The 17,694-nt window shown below is 39.6% G+C and overlaps 1 protein-coding gene across 2 annotated transcripts in view; it reads left to right on the top strand.

The window, feature by feature from the left end:
- Positions 1 to 15,721, top strand: part of nhej1 (nonhomologous end-joining factor 1) — a 30,096-nt gene extending 14,375 nt beyond the window's left edge. For both annotated transcript variants that reach the window (XM_082525030.1, XM_082525031.1), the window contains exons 7-9: positions 12,597 to 12,777; positions 14,853 to 14,962; positions 15,263 to 15,721. In XM_082525030.1, coding sequence (XP_082381156.1) covers positions 12,597 to 12,777; positions 14,853 to 14,962; positions 15,263 to 15,340 — 369 coding nt within the window. In that variant the 3' untranslated portion in view covers positions 15,341 to 15,721. The remainder of the gene's footprint in view (positions 1 to 12,596; positions 12,778 to 14,852; positions 14,963 to 15,262) is intronic.
- The last annotated feature ends 1,973 nt before the right edge of the window (positions 15,722 to 17,694 follow it).

Consider the following 17,694-nt stretch of genomic DNA (forward strand, 5'->3'; position numbering starts at 1 on the left):
CTCCTGATTCTCTGGTCTTTGTTGCATAATTAGTTCATTTATTTTGTTGTTTTTTAGACTGTGGACAAAGTTGCATTTATTTATTTTAATAGAGTAACTTGTGTCTAAGGAGCTTGAAAAGAAAAGCTTCTTGAAGATGTTTCACCTCTCATCAGAGCTTCTTCAGTTCTAAGAGCAATTCATGGAGAGTCACGGATTTTTTTTAGCCCTATTGGGAGTGTCCTTACGAGGGCTGTGGACCCCCTATGGATCCTCTGCCTAATCACACGAGCCAAGGTGTGAAAACGGGCGTGGGTCACCATCAGCCAAAATTTCGGGTGAACACATTGTGAGACCTTGCCCCACCCTATCATGTGACTTACTAAGATCAAATGACCCAAGATGTAAGTGGGCGTTAAGGTGTCTGGGAAGGTATCACAAAACTCGATTATAGATGGCAGACAGTTGGTGTCTTAAAGCCCCGCCCTCTTTTCAAAGATGATCATTCACAGTGGACATAGAGGACTGAAATTAGCCATCTATCTTTCACAACCCTCATAGGGACACTCTCAATAGGGCTTAAAAATCTGGGACCCTCCACCAGTTGCTCTTAGGACTGAAGAAGCTTCTAGGATGAGAGGTGAAACGTCTTCAAGAAACTTAAAGGAGTCCAGATGCTTTTCTTTCCAAGCTCCTTAGACTACAATGACCTGGATCACTGAGAACCTTCGCAGACAGTAACTTGTGTCAGCGGAGTCATTTTATCTATAACATTACGGGTGCTTCACAAGTTTTTGTACAAGAAAATGTGACAGTAACCATTCTCTCAGGATGTGTAAATCGGTGTTACACACATACTCTGTAGAGGTAGGGGGGAAAAAATTGATACAGCATAGTACCGCAATATTCTACATTGTAATATTGTATCAGTACAGGGACACCAAATATTGATATTTTATTAAATGAATTCTGGGAATACTACAAACAAGAGGGCTCATCCCACCTGATAGGAAGCAACCTTTCTGCAAACAGTTGCAGTCTGACTTGGACTGACTGCAATCACTCTGACAGATTGCGCTGAAGGCTTGCAAGTAGTTGCTGTCTAATTTATGCAATGCAAATGCGAAGAGACTGCCAAGATGTTGTCTTTAGTCTGAATGAGTTTTTGTTAATAAGAAACTCAACAAGACTCCATTCAGCTAGCTGACGGCTGGTTGCATTTTAGTTATATTTCTATAGAACAGGAAGGTGGCTGAGTGCAAATGTGATAGTTAAATGTGAATTTCTGTCTATGTAGACAGCAACACATGTTATATTTGATGATTTGATGATCCCCGATAATTATTGTATTATCAGAAATAGATTGCATGCAATTGCCAGCTTGACCCCATTTACTCCCAGACTGTTATCAGTTTGATATCGGTCTGATAACAGACTGATAGGAGACTGACTCTGTCTTATGGCAACATTTATGGCAGGTTTTTAGTGAACGTGTTGTTCTGCTTGACAATCTCTTTTTGCATCAAAAAAATAACTGAAGGGAGATAACGTTATCTTATTGGATAAAGCGGATATGGACAAAGTTTAACTTCGAGGATGTAATTTGCAGTTGAAGAAAGGTGATAAATCACAACATCTGTTATTGTAAAAACTCAGCATGTCGCAGAATGCTAAAAATTTCAATAACATAGTATCAGGAGTGAAATATTGTGATAGTATTATATTATCAGGTGAGACACTTGACAATATAATACTAGTCCCACCTCTAGTCATTGCACTTCAAACATAAACTTGACCTTCATTAAGTCAGTGAAGACCTTTAGACATGAACCAGTGAAGAACAGAACATCATCATCATCATCCTCCCCTGATGTGGTAGAAAGTCATCCTGGTGCATATCAGACCCAGCAATACCCACGTACAAAAACTGGCTTCTTGGGAGATTTAACCACCATTGCCACCTCAGCACTTGTGACCTTACTCATGAGATGGTAGGCTGGAAAGTGGCTTGAACCACATCAAAGGTGACGACCCCACTAGAGTTTATATAAGCCTGGCACTCCCCACCAGCTTTTAAAACTCAAGAAGCCTTTCAGATAAGAGGTGAAACATCTTCATGAACCTAAAAGAAATTGGGTGCCTTTGACTCGAGCACTTTCCATTCAACATGTTCTCACTCCCGAGGAGTAATATTTTACGCTAGGTGACAAATCGCCAACATGTTACACTTCCAGGCACCCAGCACGTTCCTAAAGGACGAGATCAGAAAAATTAGGAAATATGAGAATTGTTTGGAATCAGTCAACACATGTACGTTCATTTTTCTCAAATCGCTTTGGAAAACACTATTTCACGTCATTAAAGCGCTGGTTATGGTTAGGAATAAGGTTATGGTTAGGGTTGGAATACATGGCTGGAACGTCAGTTGAATTCAATTATATTCATTAAACACCACATCATAACAACAGTTGCCTCAAGGCGCCTCATATTGTAAGGTAATGGCCCTACAATCAAACAGAGAAAACTTTCTTTGCTTCAGGTTTCTGTCAAGCTGAAGGCATTGGACTCAAATGGAAACTGTTTAGTACTGACAAAATTAAAACTCAAATAAATAAATAAATAAATAAAAAAATTATATATATATATATATATATATATATATATATATATATATAATATAATTATTTTTTTTTTTTTTCTTGAAAGGAGCATATATGGAAGGACTGATGAAAAGTTGAAATTCTCATAGCCATTAGCAGCCACTGAAGAAAATACCTCTACCTTTAGCTCCTCACATGTGAGGAATTGCTGCTTGTTTCTGGCTTGTATCACTGCAAACTGAATACCTTTGGCTTTGTGGAAACATCTCTTGGGCACTGGGAACTTGTGATGGTGCTATTTTTCGACACAGACTACATTATTAATCATGTAATGAAAATAATCATTATCTACAGCCGCAGTTTGTCCTCTTTACGTAAGGAGCAAAAGCCTGCATAACAAAACCATGTACGTACAGTAGATCCTCCTGCGTCTTCTGTCAGTTGCGCACAGTTTCCACAGGGTTGTCCCTGATCTGGGTCTGTAATTAGGCCCTCTGTGGCCTGGCTGCTTCCTCCCTCTTCAGCTGCTGGTCTCTGGGCTGTGTCCCAGCCTGGACCGGCCGAGAGCAGCATCCCGCAAAGACATCACGAGCCTGCAAGCAACATGAGAGCAGGGGCACAAAACTCGGCAGCGGCAGAAGCAGTAGAGTTTATTGGCATGTGAACACATTGGGTGCAGTTTGCGACTGCTGACTCCTGCAGTTCATAAGCCCATTTAGAGCAGCATGGAGTAAGCATGCAAGGCATCAAGCTGGACCTGAAACGGCTCTAAATTGAGGAGCTTTCATCAAGAAAAAGAGTTTATGGTTCAGTATCAGCTTTTGTCAGGTGTGAGCTTGACTAATTCACTCCAAAACACTGAAACAAAAGTTGACTGATAGAGAATTCACGGGTCCGCTAGGGTTTTAAGCGACCTCTGACAATCGAAGGTATAAAATACATGAACCGGCAAACTCATCTACCGAGACATGCACTTTAATGCATCGGCTTTGCAGGCAGACTTGGAAAGATGTCTAATATTTGCTTGCAGCTGTGTTTGTGCATCTGCGAGCGAATGTACTCCCTATCATTGGACTCTGCTGATGGTGGAGAGAACAAAGTTGCTCTCTGAGGATTTTGGAGAGCCATACAGATATTTATACTTGAAAACATAAAAAAGAAAATCTGGCAAAATCTGATAAGATACTTCACTGTGCTTTAAAACTATTGAACATACAAGTTGTTAACTGAAAGGGGGGAAAAAAGTCCAGTCGATGAGTGTAAACATCCGAAAATATACAGAAAAGAGAGATTAAATTCCATCAACATAAATACTGCGTGTTTATTCTGGAGCCATATGCATGCATTCATGCGTCTTCCGGAAAGTCTTGATGGAAAGTTTGCATGAGCTCTTATGAGGAATCCAATTGAGTTTCCCAGCTGACAAATCAGTGTGAGTGTTCAGCTTTGTGTTAACTTTTAACATCAGCCTAAGGGGAGGCGTGACGACAGTGAGCGGTCACTGAGGACGTGCAGAGGTAAAAGGTAAATGAAGTGAAGGTGTGGATAATGTCAGAGCAGACAAGACCCTGGGATTTATGTAAAGCTGTACGATGCATTTATTTATTTTTTTTACCAGTAGGTTTTGGGCAAGATACTAGCCCCGAGGTGCTCTCCGATGCATTCATCTGACTGTGAATGTGTGTGAATGTTAGATAGAAAGCACTTAGGTAGAAAAGGCATATGAATGGGTGAATGAGGCATGTAGTATAAAGTGCTGTGAGTGCTCAAGCAGAATGGAAACACGCTTTCTGAGAACCAGTCCATTTATCATCTATTTGTTTCATTTCTATGTTGTTCTGTGCTTTTATTTCAACATATCAGCGGGAGAACCAAAATAAGGGTCAGAAGCTTTTGTGAAACGTTTTGACTGACATTCACAATCGGCACGACTGCTGAAAGGCTCAGATGACGCTTTACTTGTTGACTTCTCGCTATGTCATCATATTGGGCCTAACACTTGAGAAGTTGTTATTGCCCTTAAAGGTAACACGATGTCCTCATTACTCCGGCCTCTGTGTGTGCCACTCTGTGTGTGAGGAGATGCACTTAGAGCGAGATTGAGAGCATCCATCCATCCATTTTCTTCCGCTTATCCAGGGCCGGGTCGCAGGGGCAGCAGCCTAAGCAGAGAAGCCCAGACCTCCCTCTCCCCAGCCGCCACCTCCTCCAGCTTATCCGGGCCAGCTGAAACATGTAATCTCTCCAGCGTGTCCTGGGTCTGCCCGGGGCCTCATCCCAGAAAACCTTGCCCAGGAGGCACCCAGGGGGCATCCTTGTCAGATGCCTGAACCACCTCAACTGGCTCTTTTCGATGTAGAGGAGCAGCGGCTCTACTCTGAGCCCCTCCCGAATGGCCAAACTTCTCACCCTATCTCTAAGGGAGAGGCCAGCCGCTGCACCAATCAGTCTGTCGATCTCCCGCTCCCTTCTCCCATATCTCGCGAACAAGACCGCGAGATACTTAAACTCCTCCACTTGGGGCAGGAACTCATCCCCGACCCGGAGTGGGCACTCCACCCTTTTCCTTTACTGCAGATTTATTATTTATTTATTTAACAAAGTTATGCACATAAACACCTCAGTGAGGATTATACGTTAGTAATTTAGCTCGGGTGTCAGTAGACAAAGACAAGGACATTGTATTATTACCTGAAAAGATTCTATAAATGCATCCTTGTTATCAGCATGAGGGGAAACTGTAGAATGACTATGAAGGTCCAAATTTAGACCTGGAAAATTGAAAAAATAGAAAAATACGTAGACTTTAAGTAATTTCTTTGTGTGGACAGTAGTGCTTTAAGCAGATTTCAACAGTTGATATTAGTGTTTTAAGGGAGCCGGAGGGGAAAAAGGAGAGTCTGAAAGACTTTAGAAGAGCTCAGGCCAATTCGTTGTTACTTGTTTTGTTAGACGCCCAATTAGCAGAAATACCAGTGAATCACCTGACTTAGACGTCATTCTGTGCAGATCTTGAGATTGTAGTTGCAGCTTTTTAGATTTTATTTTCTTTCTTTCTTTTTCTTTTTTTTGCTGATTAGTCAGGACTCATTCATCAATTTAAATGTGCCTTTTGTTTCCAGAGGATGTGAGTGTGAGTGTTCAGGGTTCAAACATACGATTTCTGGGATTCGGGGCAGGAAGTTGAGGTCACGATGAGAGAAAACGAGGTCGAGAGGAATGAGGTGAGCGTAAACATGAGGTTGGGGAGGATGAGGGAGAGTGAGTGTGAGACTCTGAGGCACCATACCCCTCCTCTTAAAAAACAGCAGCAGCGACTTGTCTAAAATCAGAGCTGTTTACCTGCTAATAATAGAGAAACACCAGCACGCTGCCAACTCTTCCACCCGTCCTCTCATCGCCTTCCCCACACATGATGCTTTACTGTAGGGCAGCCATGGGGGAGGGGCTCAGGAGGCATGGCCTCCAGGTGAGCGTTCCTTCTCCTCGTGGACTTTGCTCTATCACAATAGCAGGGAGGAGCTTTCCCGAGCTTAGCTCTACAAAATGGTCAAGAGGTTATTGACCTGCTGTAATCTCCTTTTTTATTCCTCGTCTGCTGTTTTCTTTTCTTGCCAACAACAGAAGATAACAATCCTGCGGTTGCTGTGTTCACACCTAATTTGTACACACCAGAAATAAATCAATAACCCCCCCCCCAAAAAAAACAAACAAACAAAAAAAACAAACAAACAACTGCATTGACTTTGACTGAAAGCAATCAGTTATCATTAAGATAAGGTAAAAGGCACAGACCAAAAGACGGGTAAAAAAAGAAACTTTTTTTAAAACACTCAATAAAATAAACAAAAGGACACAAAAGAGAACAAAGGAGGTGGAAAAGTGAAAGTTGGGACTGTTATTAAACTGAGAACTTTTCAGGATTGGAAACAACAGGGGAACTAGAAACGGGTAATGGAAACTATTGGACATCGATTTAAAAAAAACATAGAAAGACGAGGCAGAGGAAGGAACAGACAGGGGACACTGAGGGAACTAAACGCATCAGAAATAAATTCAACTAAACAGGTTAATAAACCGAGAATTTAAACCTGAAAAAATATGTGAGTTTATGGGGACTGACTATTAGAGCTTCCAGTAGATATTAAAGGAACTGCAGATTTCAGTAGTTCTTCTTTTTTTCATAGAGGTTGCTGTTTGTGTTGTCCATCCATCCACCTTCATCCGCTTTATCTGAGGCCGGGTCGCGGGGGCAGCAGCCTAAGCTTGTGTTGTTTCTTTCCAATTTTCTTTTTTGACATACAAATGATCTGATATGAAATTGTCAACATCCATAGTTTATAACTCAGAATTTTAATAATATAATTTTCATTTAACATGACAGACTAAAACCATTTTTTGTAGCAGGCTGTAAAGATGTTTTTTTTTTTCTGGTGTGAAGTTGAGCATTTTAACATGAGTCTATGGAGATTGATTCAATGTTTGGAGTCAGCTTCAGGTGGCCATTACAGGAATTGCAGCTTTTGACAGTTCAGTGTAAGTTTTACTTGTTTAAACGCTGGAGGCTTCTGCTTGATGAATAAAAATGAACACTTTAACTGACAAGCGGCATCAGTACTGAATGTTTTAGTAAAGTTAGCAGCAATTTATTGCTTTATCACCAATCCAACAGGACTGTTAGTCTCTGTCTCTAATGATGTATAATATTATATAAAATGAAAATGTGCTGAGTCTCTATATTACAAGTAACTGGTGTGATAAGGACTCAAATCTCTGGTTGCATCAGGAAGGGCAGCTGAAAGAATCGTATATAAAAATGGTAAATATAGTTACATTTTTACTAACAACAAGTAAAATGTATATGAAGCAATGAAGCCACATTAAGTAAGGCTTTTAGCATCAATATTTTAGCATTTTATACACATCAGTTCTCGCAGTGTGCCATTAACACTTAGTGGTGGAGGCTGAAACTAAGCCTCTTTATGTTGACGCATTGTTCTGTTAAAATCGAATTAAAATTCATCTGCTTTTTGTGACACCTTCCATGGAGCAAAGAGGAGGGATTTAAACTAGTTTTAACATTTGATTTTGGCGCTTCGGGGCCTCCGGATCCAACAAATTGATTTCAGCATTTCACATCAATTAATATGAAGTGAGTTGGTTTGCAGCTTGAGAGGAGGAGGAAGAGGAGAAGGGAGGGAGAAGGTGAATAAAAAAGCAAGAGAATAAGGTCTGCTTTCTCCTGCTTTCTCTCCCCTCAGCACATTGGTTTCTCTGTGCCCAAAGCAGAAATAAGCCTCGCCAGAGTGTACATTTATTTTTACGATATTTAAACAAACAAATAACGAAAATAAATCAATGTGAAACCTCGAAACCTGACCAAAGTGTGTTTAGGAGCCCCTCTGCTCTGACAGCGAGCGGGGAGACCACCAATTTCTCCTGGTCAATATTTGAGGAGCTAATTTGGAGAGTTTGTCCTCCATTTGAGAGAAAAAGAAGGATTTATTGAATGGTGAGTGTTTTTCTATGTGCCAGCCGTGCGTTCGCATAATGTCACAGGAGTTTACCTGAAGCCTTATCTGTCAGACAGAGTGTGTGTGTTTGTGTGTGTGTTTCTGTTGTTACTGCTCGCCGCTCTACCTGCAGTCAGCTGGGCCAATAATGTAGCTTTGATTAGAGGCTTATCGCAACCCCGACACACCCTCAATCACACCTCAGACATGTGACTCCACACAGCAGGGCCATAAAGCAAATATGCCCCAAAGGCAGGGGCTGCAAGTCACTTCTATTGATTTATCAGCTTTAATTAATGGAAGGGGCAGGGTGAAAACTAACACCTGAAACTTGCAAAATCTCATCAGAGTCTAAAAATAAAGACACGTAACTGTGACTTGCCCTTCCAAGTTTGTTGTTGAGTAGGCTTAAAAGGTTTTAAGGTGGGAAAACTGAGTGTACTCCTGTAAAAGTAATATAAAGCATATTTAAGATTTACTGAAATAATAAATGGAGAATTAAAACTAATGACAAAATTTAAACTTCTTGGGGATCTTATGTTATATTAAGGAAAGCTAGTGGCAGGCAACAGGAAAATCAAAATAGAAATATAAAAATACCTGAGAAATGACTCAGATGTTCACTTTTTATTACTTTAAGCAGTCAGGAATTTAAAAAAAAACATATAAAATCATCCCCCTGACACATAAAACCACTTCCAGTTTAAGAATTTCAGACTTTATGATCCATAAAACGCTGTTTAGTTGATTTTTAATTTAGTTACTTGGAATAAAAATTCCAAGTGAGGCACCTGACATGCTAGCTATACATGCAGAAAAACTGCATGTATTCAATGCCAGTTACTTAGCACCCTGTCACAAAAGCACATTATTTGTTCCCTTTTCCTTAGTTGAATTTCTGAAAAATGTCAAAGATAACACAATTTGACAGACATAAAATGCTATTTTTGCACCAACAAGGTGATTCCCAACGAGGTATTAGCTGAAAACTTGTCATATCTCAGTGTGGTGTGCACCAAAATTGAAGCAGGGAATTAGTCTGTAAACTGCATTTGTTTCTCAGTAAGAATAATTCTACATTTTCAAGCTAGTTATTGAGTACTAGCATTTCTCAGAATATAGCTGATATTTAGCTTTAGATCAGAGGAATATTTCAAAGAGTCTACATACTCTAAGTGAAGTGGCAGCATATCTTACTGATGAAGAAATGGGGAAATCTAGTATTGGATAAAGAGACTCTGTCAGAGAAACACTCTGATGGGTTCTCCATAAATTGAAGGCTTTACCTTAGTTTTAGTTATAACATTCACAACCTGGTGTCCAAGGTATGCGAGACATTGCTTAAAATCTCCAGCTTTACCTCATGAGACCCTAACCCTCTGCTTGATAATCAACCAGCTCATATTCCAAGCTCAGCCTTAAGGTAAACTCAGGCTGAGCAAAAAGAAAGTTTCTGTTTATTGGTTATGGTCCTTCATCAGTTAATACTAGACAGGACACTGTGGAGTTTGAAGCATCATTTGTGTACCTAGGGTCTGGAAACTGGGAAACTGTAGATATTTAAATATTTAGCTTCATGAGTTACGCAGACTGGAAACAAAACTGTTGATGGGATCGAACTACAGTGGCTTGCAAAAGTATTCGGCCCCCTTGAACTTTCCCACATTTTGTCACATTACAGCCACAAACATGAATCAATTTTATTGGAATTCCATGTGAAAGACCAACACAAAGTGGTGTACACTTGAGAAGTGGAACGAAAATCATACATGATTCCAAACATTTTTTTTCAAATAAATAACTGCAAAGTGGGGTGTGCGTAATTATTCAGCCCCTTTTGGTCTGAGTGCAGTCAGTTGCCCATAGACATTGCCTGATTAGTATTAGTATTTAGTATTTAGTATTTATTTATTTATTGTCATTGTCAAGAACAATGAAATTGCGTTTGGGGCTTCCATACAACCCAAAAAAAAAGAAGAAAATAATAAATACCCCTTAAAACCCAAGTGTACATATTTAACCCAGTGTGACTCCAATGCAATAAGACAATCCTTAGCAATAATGTTCGTAGAAATTCAGACAAAGACCTGAGAAACATGACAAAATACAACAATGCAACCCATTCAATATTATTGTACTGTGAGATATGATATCAGATATGATAGTTATCTATTTAAGAAAGAGGGGGGGGGGGCAGGAGGGGGAAGAGAATAAAGATATGATGCACCAATGCAGACCAGTTCATTGCTATTAAGAAGTTGGATATGGTTATTGACCGTGAGAGGGGGGCAGAGAGTTCAGGAGCCTCACAGCCTGTGGATACAGGCTGTTGGCCAGTCTGGATGTTCTGGCCTGTATAGACCTGTACCTTCTCCCTGAGGGCAGCAGATGGAAAAGGTGGCGCGCAGGGTGATGTTGGTCCCGCAGGATACTGTGCACCCTCCTCAGACAGCGAGTGGGGAAGATATTACTGATCTCTGGCAGACTTGTTCCAATAATTCTGCCAGCTTCTTTCATCACCCGCTGGAGTGCTTGCTGATGATTAGTGCCAATGACTAAATAGAGTGCACCTGTGTGTAATCTAATGTCAGTACAAATACAGCTGCTCTGTGACGGCCTCAGAGGTTGTCTAAGAGAATATTGGGAGCAACAACACCATGAAGTCCAAAGAACACACCAGACAGGTCAGGGATAAAGTTATTAAGATATTTAAAGCAGGCTTATGCTACAAAAAGATTTCCCAAGCCTTGAACATCCCACGGAGCACTGTTCAAGCGATCATTTAGAAATGGAAGGAGTATGGCACAACTGTAAACCTACCAAGACAAGGCCGTCCACCTAAACTCACAGGCCGAACAAGGAGAGCGCTGATCAGAAATGCAGCCAAGAGGCCCATGGTGACTCTGGACGAGCTGCAGAGATCTACAGCTCAGGTGGGGGAATCTGTCCATAGGACAACTATTAGTCGTGCACTGCACAAAGTTGGCCTTTATGGAAGAGTGGCAAGAAGAAAGCCATTGTTAACAGAAAACCATAAGAAGTCCCGTTTGCAGTTTGCCACAAGCCATGTGGGCGACACAGCAAACATTAAAAAGAAGGTGCTCTGGTCAGATGAGACCAAAATGGAACTTTTTGGCCAAAATGCAAAACGCTATGTGTGGCAGAAAACTAACACTGCACATCACTCTGAACACACCATCCCCACTGTCATATATGGTGGTGGCAGCATCATGCTCTGAGGGTGCTTCTCTTCAGCGGGGACAGGGAAGCTGGTCAGAGTTGATGGGAAGATGGATGGAGCCAAATACAGGGCAATCTTGGAAGAAAACCTCTTGGAGTCTGCAAAAGACTTGAGACTGGGGCGGAGGTTCACCTTCCAGCAGGACAACGACCCTAAACATAAAGCCAGGGCAACAATGGAATGGTTTAAAAGAAAACATATCCATTTGTTAGAATGGCCCAGATGATATCCGACCTTAACTTGACATGTGAAAGCAGCTTCTGCTAAAAATATTCTCAGAGATAAATAGGATAGCTAGACAGAGTATATTTCTCAAACAGTGGTTTGTCCTCACTGACTTTCTGCTACATTCAGAATTTAATTTAAAGCTCGAAGCACTGAATCATCAGGTCCCATCTTAGTATGTTAAAGACTTACTAGTACTATATCACCCCAACAGAGCACTTCACTCTCAGACTGCTGGCTTATTTGTGGTTAGAGTAAGTTTGAATGAATTTGAGTGAGTAGAATGGGAGGGAATGCCAGGGCGCTGTACTATGTAACAGACACCCTTTGTACTGTGATGATCCTGTGTCACATTTAGCCATCTTTTAATCAGTGTAACTGGGAGCATCTGGAGCATTTAGGTCTCTCGATCTATCCACCATAGTGTTGGTTTAGTCCTAGTGTTTTTAATTTTGCTTCTCTTGGTTAATAATTGGTACACTTTGTCTCTCTCTCCTGTTATTTGTCATGGCTCATGAGTTGCATTATGACAAATTTGGGGGCTTGTCCAGGATTCTTACATGGGAGTTTTTAAGGTTCAAACATCCCATTTTGGTAAATCTTCCATCAGTTATGGCCCTAGTCTTTTTTTTTTCTATAGTTTGTTTTGTTCTTGCTCCCTCTTTGTGCTTCTTTTTCCTTTTCCACGTAACCAGTAACAGTAGATGGCTGCCTCCTTTTTTTTTTAATCTCTGAGTGCATATTGCACTTTTTAAAACTACATTGCATCTAAAAGAGCAGCATCTTTTTGTTTTCTTTTTTTCATGCATGGAGGTTAATTCCTGTTTTAATATATCCGTTATCACACCTTTCAGAGTTTGCATAAAGCCTTGTTGAAAGGTTCAAGGGTTTATAACACATTTAGGAAAATCTGGAGCTTGAACAATTTTTACCTCTGACAACACTGGAGAAATAATAAGACATATGAAACTTTTAAGTGCTTTGAATCTTTGCCAGTTTTTCACGCAGGTTTTGCCTTGTTCTGTTTCTCTCCATCAGGCTCTTCCTCTGCTCTGTTCTGAACAACAGGAAGCTCTGGGCTTCGATGGCGATCTTCAGGAGCTATACGCCGCCATCGTCACTCACGGAAGTGCACGAAAGCGCAAACTGTCGGAGCAGCACTCTGCTGAGGAGGTCGAACACGCCAACAAGGAGCCAGAACTCGTCTTAAACGCTTCAGGTGAACATTACAGCTTCACAACTGCGCTGAAGTTTAATGGTCAAATTTAAAGATTTAGTCAGGTTTATGTGAGCATTTAATATTTCCTCTTTATCTTCATCAAAGAAATTGCATTGTGATAGTTTTGGTTGTATATTTTTGATTTTGAATGCATACATCTGCACACTTTGCAGATGACAGTTTGCATATTGAGGCTGATATCCATTACAAAAATCTAAAAAGTAAATAAATGTGTTGAATCCAAGAGAAGAACTGCCCTACTGCATGAGGAGATCAGAAGTGGTAGAGAGGACTGTAAGAGAGTGGAAAGCCGTGTGATAGGAGTGACTGATGGGTTGAAGGTGGGTGTGGGTTTAGATCAAGGATCGACTCTGAGCCCCTTCTGTTTGCAGTAGTGATGGACAAGCTGATAGATGAGGTCAGGCAGGAGTCTGCATGGACTATGATGTTTGCAGATGACACCGTGATCTGTAATGACAGTAAGGAGCAAATGAAGGAGAGCCTGGATAGGTGGAGGTATGCACTGGAGAGAAAATGAATAAAAGTTGGTAGAAGCAAGATATGTGTGTGAATGAGAGGCAGACAGGTGTTACAGTGAAGGTAGATGAGCTTAAGTATCTGGGGTCAACCAGATACTTAAAAGCGTGTCAGGGGTGATTTGTAACAGAAAGATGGCGGCAAGAATGAAAGGGGAAGTTTACAACATGCAAACGTAAAGGACAGGGCAACTAACAACTGTTCATATAAATAAATGTTCATAAATACAGAAGCAAAATAAATCAGAACACCAGTTTACATTTTCAGTTTCCTATTATGTGCTAAAACATCTGTCACAGCCTTCAGTTTGAACAGAAGTTAGTTTATAACAATGTGAAGCAGTGAGACATGGTTTCTAATAGATATTGGAGATAAAGGTTATTCAATGTAATAAATACATATGCCAGGTACAGAAGTTAAACCCCTGTATATGGGAGTCAGCTCAGGTCATAACAACCAGCTGCATTTGTTTTTAAAAACTCTCCTGTGTAAAAACAACAAACTGTATATAAAAGATGGACATAGCCACCCATAAGTTATCCAGTGGTTTTGCATTTTCAACTTTAGTGGAAAAAAAAAAGAAGAATAAAATCCCTTCAAATCATTTTTTGTTTTTTGTGTTTTTTCTCCCAATCAGCTGATCTGTGTTGATGAGTTGATACATCATGAAAATGGGAGCAAATGATGTGTTTTTGTCACAGGCTGCTAGTAACAAAGTGTCTGAGGATGCAATTTAAAATGGTTTCTTCACTGAGTTGTCTGTTTAGTGCACTTTAGTTGCTTAAGATGATTCATAGGTCATAGTGTTAAATAGCTTAAGATACAAAATCATTCCTCTGAAAATCATCAGCTATAAGGACTCAACTGAAAATTGGTGAAAAGGGGGCCAGTGTCTTAAGAAAACCTTTGCCGGCAGAGCGACTGGTCAAAAGCACTTTTAAAAATTACAAATTGCAAGCCTGGCTGCTTGGAAGCAAAATATAAAGAAATGAGGAGTGGATCAAGACTTTTGCACAGCACTGTAACTTTGGAATGAAAACAATCAGTTTAAGCATCAGCAGTACAAACACACTCCAGTGGTCCAGTTTAGTGACTCCAGTTAGCTGTGATGAAGCCTTTAGGCAGCAAACCAGCTGCTGTCAATCAAAGAGGAAACGATGCTAAGTTTTAGCCTCAGCAAAATCCAAATGTGTGAGGTATGAGATCCATCTAATATCAAGGGTTAAACTATCTTTAGAGACTATGAAATTCTTTGCATCAGGCTGTAGACATGTTTATATCTGCTATAAAGAGTTGGACATTCGAAGATAGGAGTCTGTGGGCATACAGCCACGAGTGGACACTAGCAGGTGTTAGTGTCCACTCCTGCAGCAGGTCTTTTTTTTGTTTTCTATTTTCTTTTTTGAAATCTCTAGAAATTGCTGATCGGTTGTAGTAGCAGCAAGTTTAATCCTGATTTACTGATGGCAGATTTGACATGTTGGTGCTTCTCTGAGTCATTATTTAGTTTAATAAACATCTTCATCCTCGTCCTTCAGCCGGCGGATCTGTCAGCAGTGAATCGGCTGATGGGAATGAAAAACAGACCAACAACGGGGAGCCGGAAACACGTGGAGCCAAGATGGTCAACAGACCCAAAATGCAGCAGGTACAACAGAAGACTTTTTTTTTTTTTTTTTTTTTTTTTTTTAAGATTTGACCAATTAGGGTTATTTGTAGGGGAACAAATGCAACAAAGCTGGAGATTAAAAGAGATTTTAAATCCAAATTCATCAGCTGGGATCTACAATATTCAAATTACAAGTCAGCAGATAAACTGTGAAATGCGTCTCCTGCTTAAATGCTTCCTTGGGGAAGAAAAAAGAAGAGATTGAGTGATTTTAAAAACAGGAAATTGGAAATAGACTATGAAAAACATTCCTCCTTTTGTGTTTTTTGTCTTCCTCAGTCTCTTCCTGTCACATCCACCGCTGCAGAGCGACCGGCCTCCAAACCGAAGAAGAAGAAAGTGGGCCTGTTCAGATGATCTCGAGCAGTAGGACGCACACACAATTACGAATTTAGAAAAAGTGCCGTCCTTTAAAAACACTTCTTATTGAATTTTTACACTCTTGAGGACATTTTTACAAACCTACTTTTAAAAATGTTTAGATTTTAGACTAAAAGTGTCATTAAATAAATACTTTTTTCTATTTTTACCATTTTTGTTAAAAATAGAAATAGAAAAACCACTGTGGGATCAGGTTTTCTTTTTGATGATTGTACTGATGACTGACAGCTGGTAGGTAGGTAATTTCTTGTTCTTTTTAGGTTTTAATAAACTATTAACCTTCATGTATCTTTAACTAGGTGTGAAATGTTTTTAAAGAAGTCATATTGCCAATTAAAGGTATACATGTATTTTTAATGGGTGTTTATGTTTGTTATTTGTTATGTAAACCACAGAATTTTTTAAAAAATTGAACATAATAAGAGATTAAACTCAAAAACAGCTTTCGAAGGAATATTAAGTTTTTAATGTTATAAAATAAAAGCTTCAACAACTTTTCACTAAAACTTCAGGCTTCTATTTTTCCGCCAATCTTAAGTAGTTGCTTTCTCCGTGACCCAGACAGTCGGAGCACAATGAGCAGACAGCGGTCGATAGAGGAGCCGCTCTCCTTTTTCAGGGCTCAGTGAGATGTTGACTCAAGGTGTTGCAGCATGTCGGGAATGCTATTGAAGTTTTAGTTTGAGAAGTCAGTGTTTGCTTGCATGGCTCCAAAGAGTTTCTGTGTGAGAGACATTTGTTAAAAAAAAAAATTGCAGTTTTCTCCACTGAAAGAGCAGATTATTGTTATTTATTTAAGTGACAAATGCTGCTTTTATGGTCAAAAGAAAGAAGGTGGTGAAACATGAGGATTGTGTAATTCCATTTCGGTTGTTTATTTGCAAAAATCAATCATATCACATCATGATTTTGTCTCTTTGATCACCTGTGTGTTCAGATTTGTTGATCAGAGATACCTGAGAGTAACTTTGGATACCAGCCAATCAGAATTGTCCCTCTTTCATGACTCTTTCACGACAGACAACACAGACAGATGTTTCTGAATGTAAATGAGGGTTTATTAAATTAATACAACCAGGAAATAGAATTAATGCTCTATAAGCTTCTCTAAGTTTAACATGGCAGAAAAACTGTTTTTGATCCACAAACTGTATATAGAAGATGGATGTAGCCACTATGGCATCACCCAAATGGTATTTGGACTCAGTTTGGAAGCGTCAGTGTTAGCATTTTGGTTGCTGCATTGTTAGTTTTCTTGAGGCAGAAGTGATCACGTTTTGAAGAGGAAATTGAATAGATATTTCGAGAAACTATCCAGTAGTGTTATTTGATACTGCAAATGTTCCTATCAATCAGATATCAAGTAAATGCAGGGCCAATATTGCTAATACCAATACCGGTCATTTCAGTTCTTAATTCAAATGAACCCAATTTAAAGGCTGTTATCTACAAAATCACTGCAGTAGAGCAAATTTTGGTATTGATCCAAAACCAAGTAAGTACAGGGTCAGTATTGCTGATAGCAAATATTTTTAACCCATAAAGGAGAGCAGTCTGTCATGACTTATGAGAAGACTCATCATTAATTTGCAGATTCTGAACACATTAATAAATATTCAATACAGAAAAATATAGTTTTTAGCTTTTCGTGTACTTTGAAACTGGATTTATTAGAGACCTGGAATGTAAATGTGTCTGTTTCTAAAGCACTTTGTGTCAACTTCTGTTGTTTAAATGTGCTGTAGGCTGTAAGTATAATAGACCGTGAACACAAAAAGGTTAAGACATGTTTCACAGGGTATGTTTTTTTTAATTTAAAAAAAATGTATTTAACACAATTCAGTGGTCTACATATTGATACTTTGTTTCTATCCTCTATCATTCTAGTATCGATCTGATACCAATACCAGCATTTGTATCGATACGATCGATCCGTCAAGCTCTACCATTCAAAAAGAGCAAAACTATTTTTTGCAATATGCTGTAGATGTTTGTTTTGTAAAGTTGGACATTTTAAATGGGAGCCTATGGGCATTGACTCATTTATGGTGAGATATTCTATTCTGTTTCCATAAAGCATTTCAACCACCATTTATTAAACAAAGCTTACAAATGTTTGATTCCAGCATTTTCTAAAATCCGCTTTTCTTTATCTTGTATATAGTAATTGAAGATCAAGAACAGTAACTTTGTCTCTAGATGGTCTTCTGGAGAAAAGTTTGAAGGAAATTGTTTAACCCTCAAAGTCTCTCTGCAGGGTGGATGGGGGGTACATCAAAGTCCAGGATTAGTTAAGGAAGAATCCAGCCAGAGCCCGAGATGACGATCTG

This window comes from Aulonocara stuartgranti (assembly GCF_965226115.1).
Source record: "Aulonocara stuartgranti genome assembly, chromosome: 23".
In the NCBI taxonomy this organism is placed as follows: Eukaryota; Metazoa; Chordata; class Actinopteri; order Cichliformes; family Cichlidae; genus Aulonocara; species Aulonocara stuartgranti.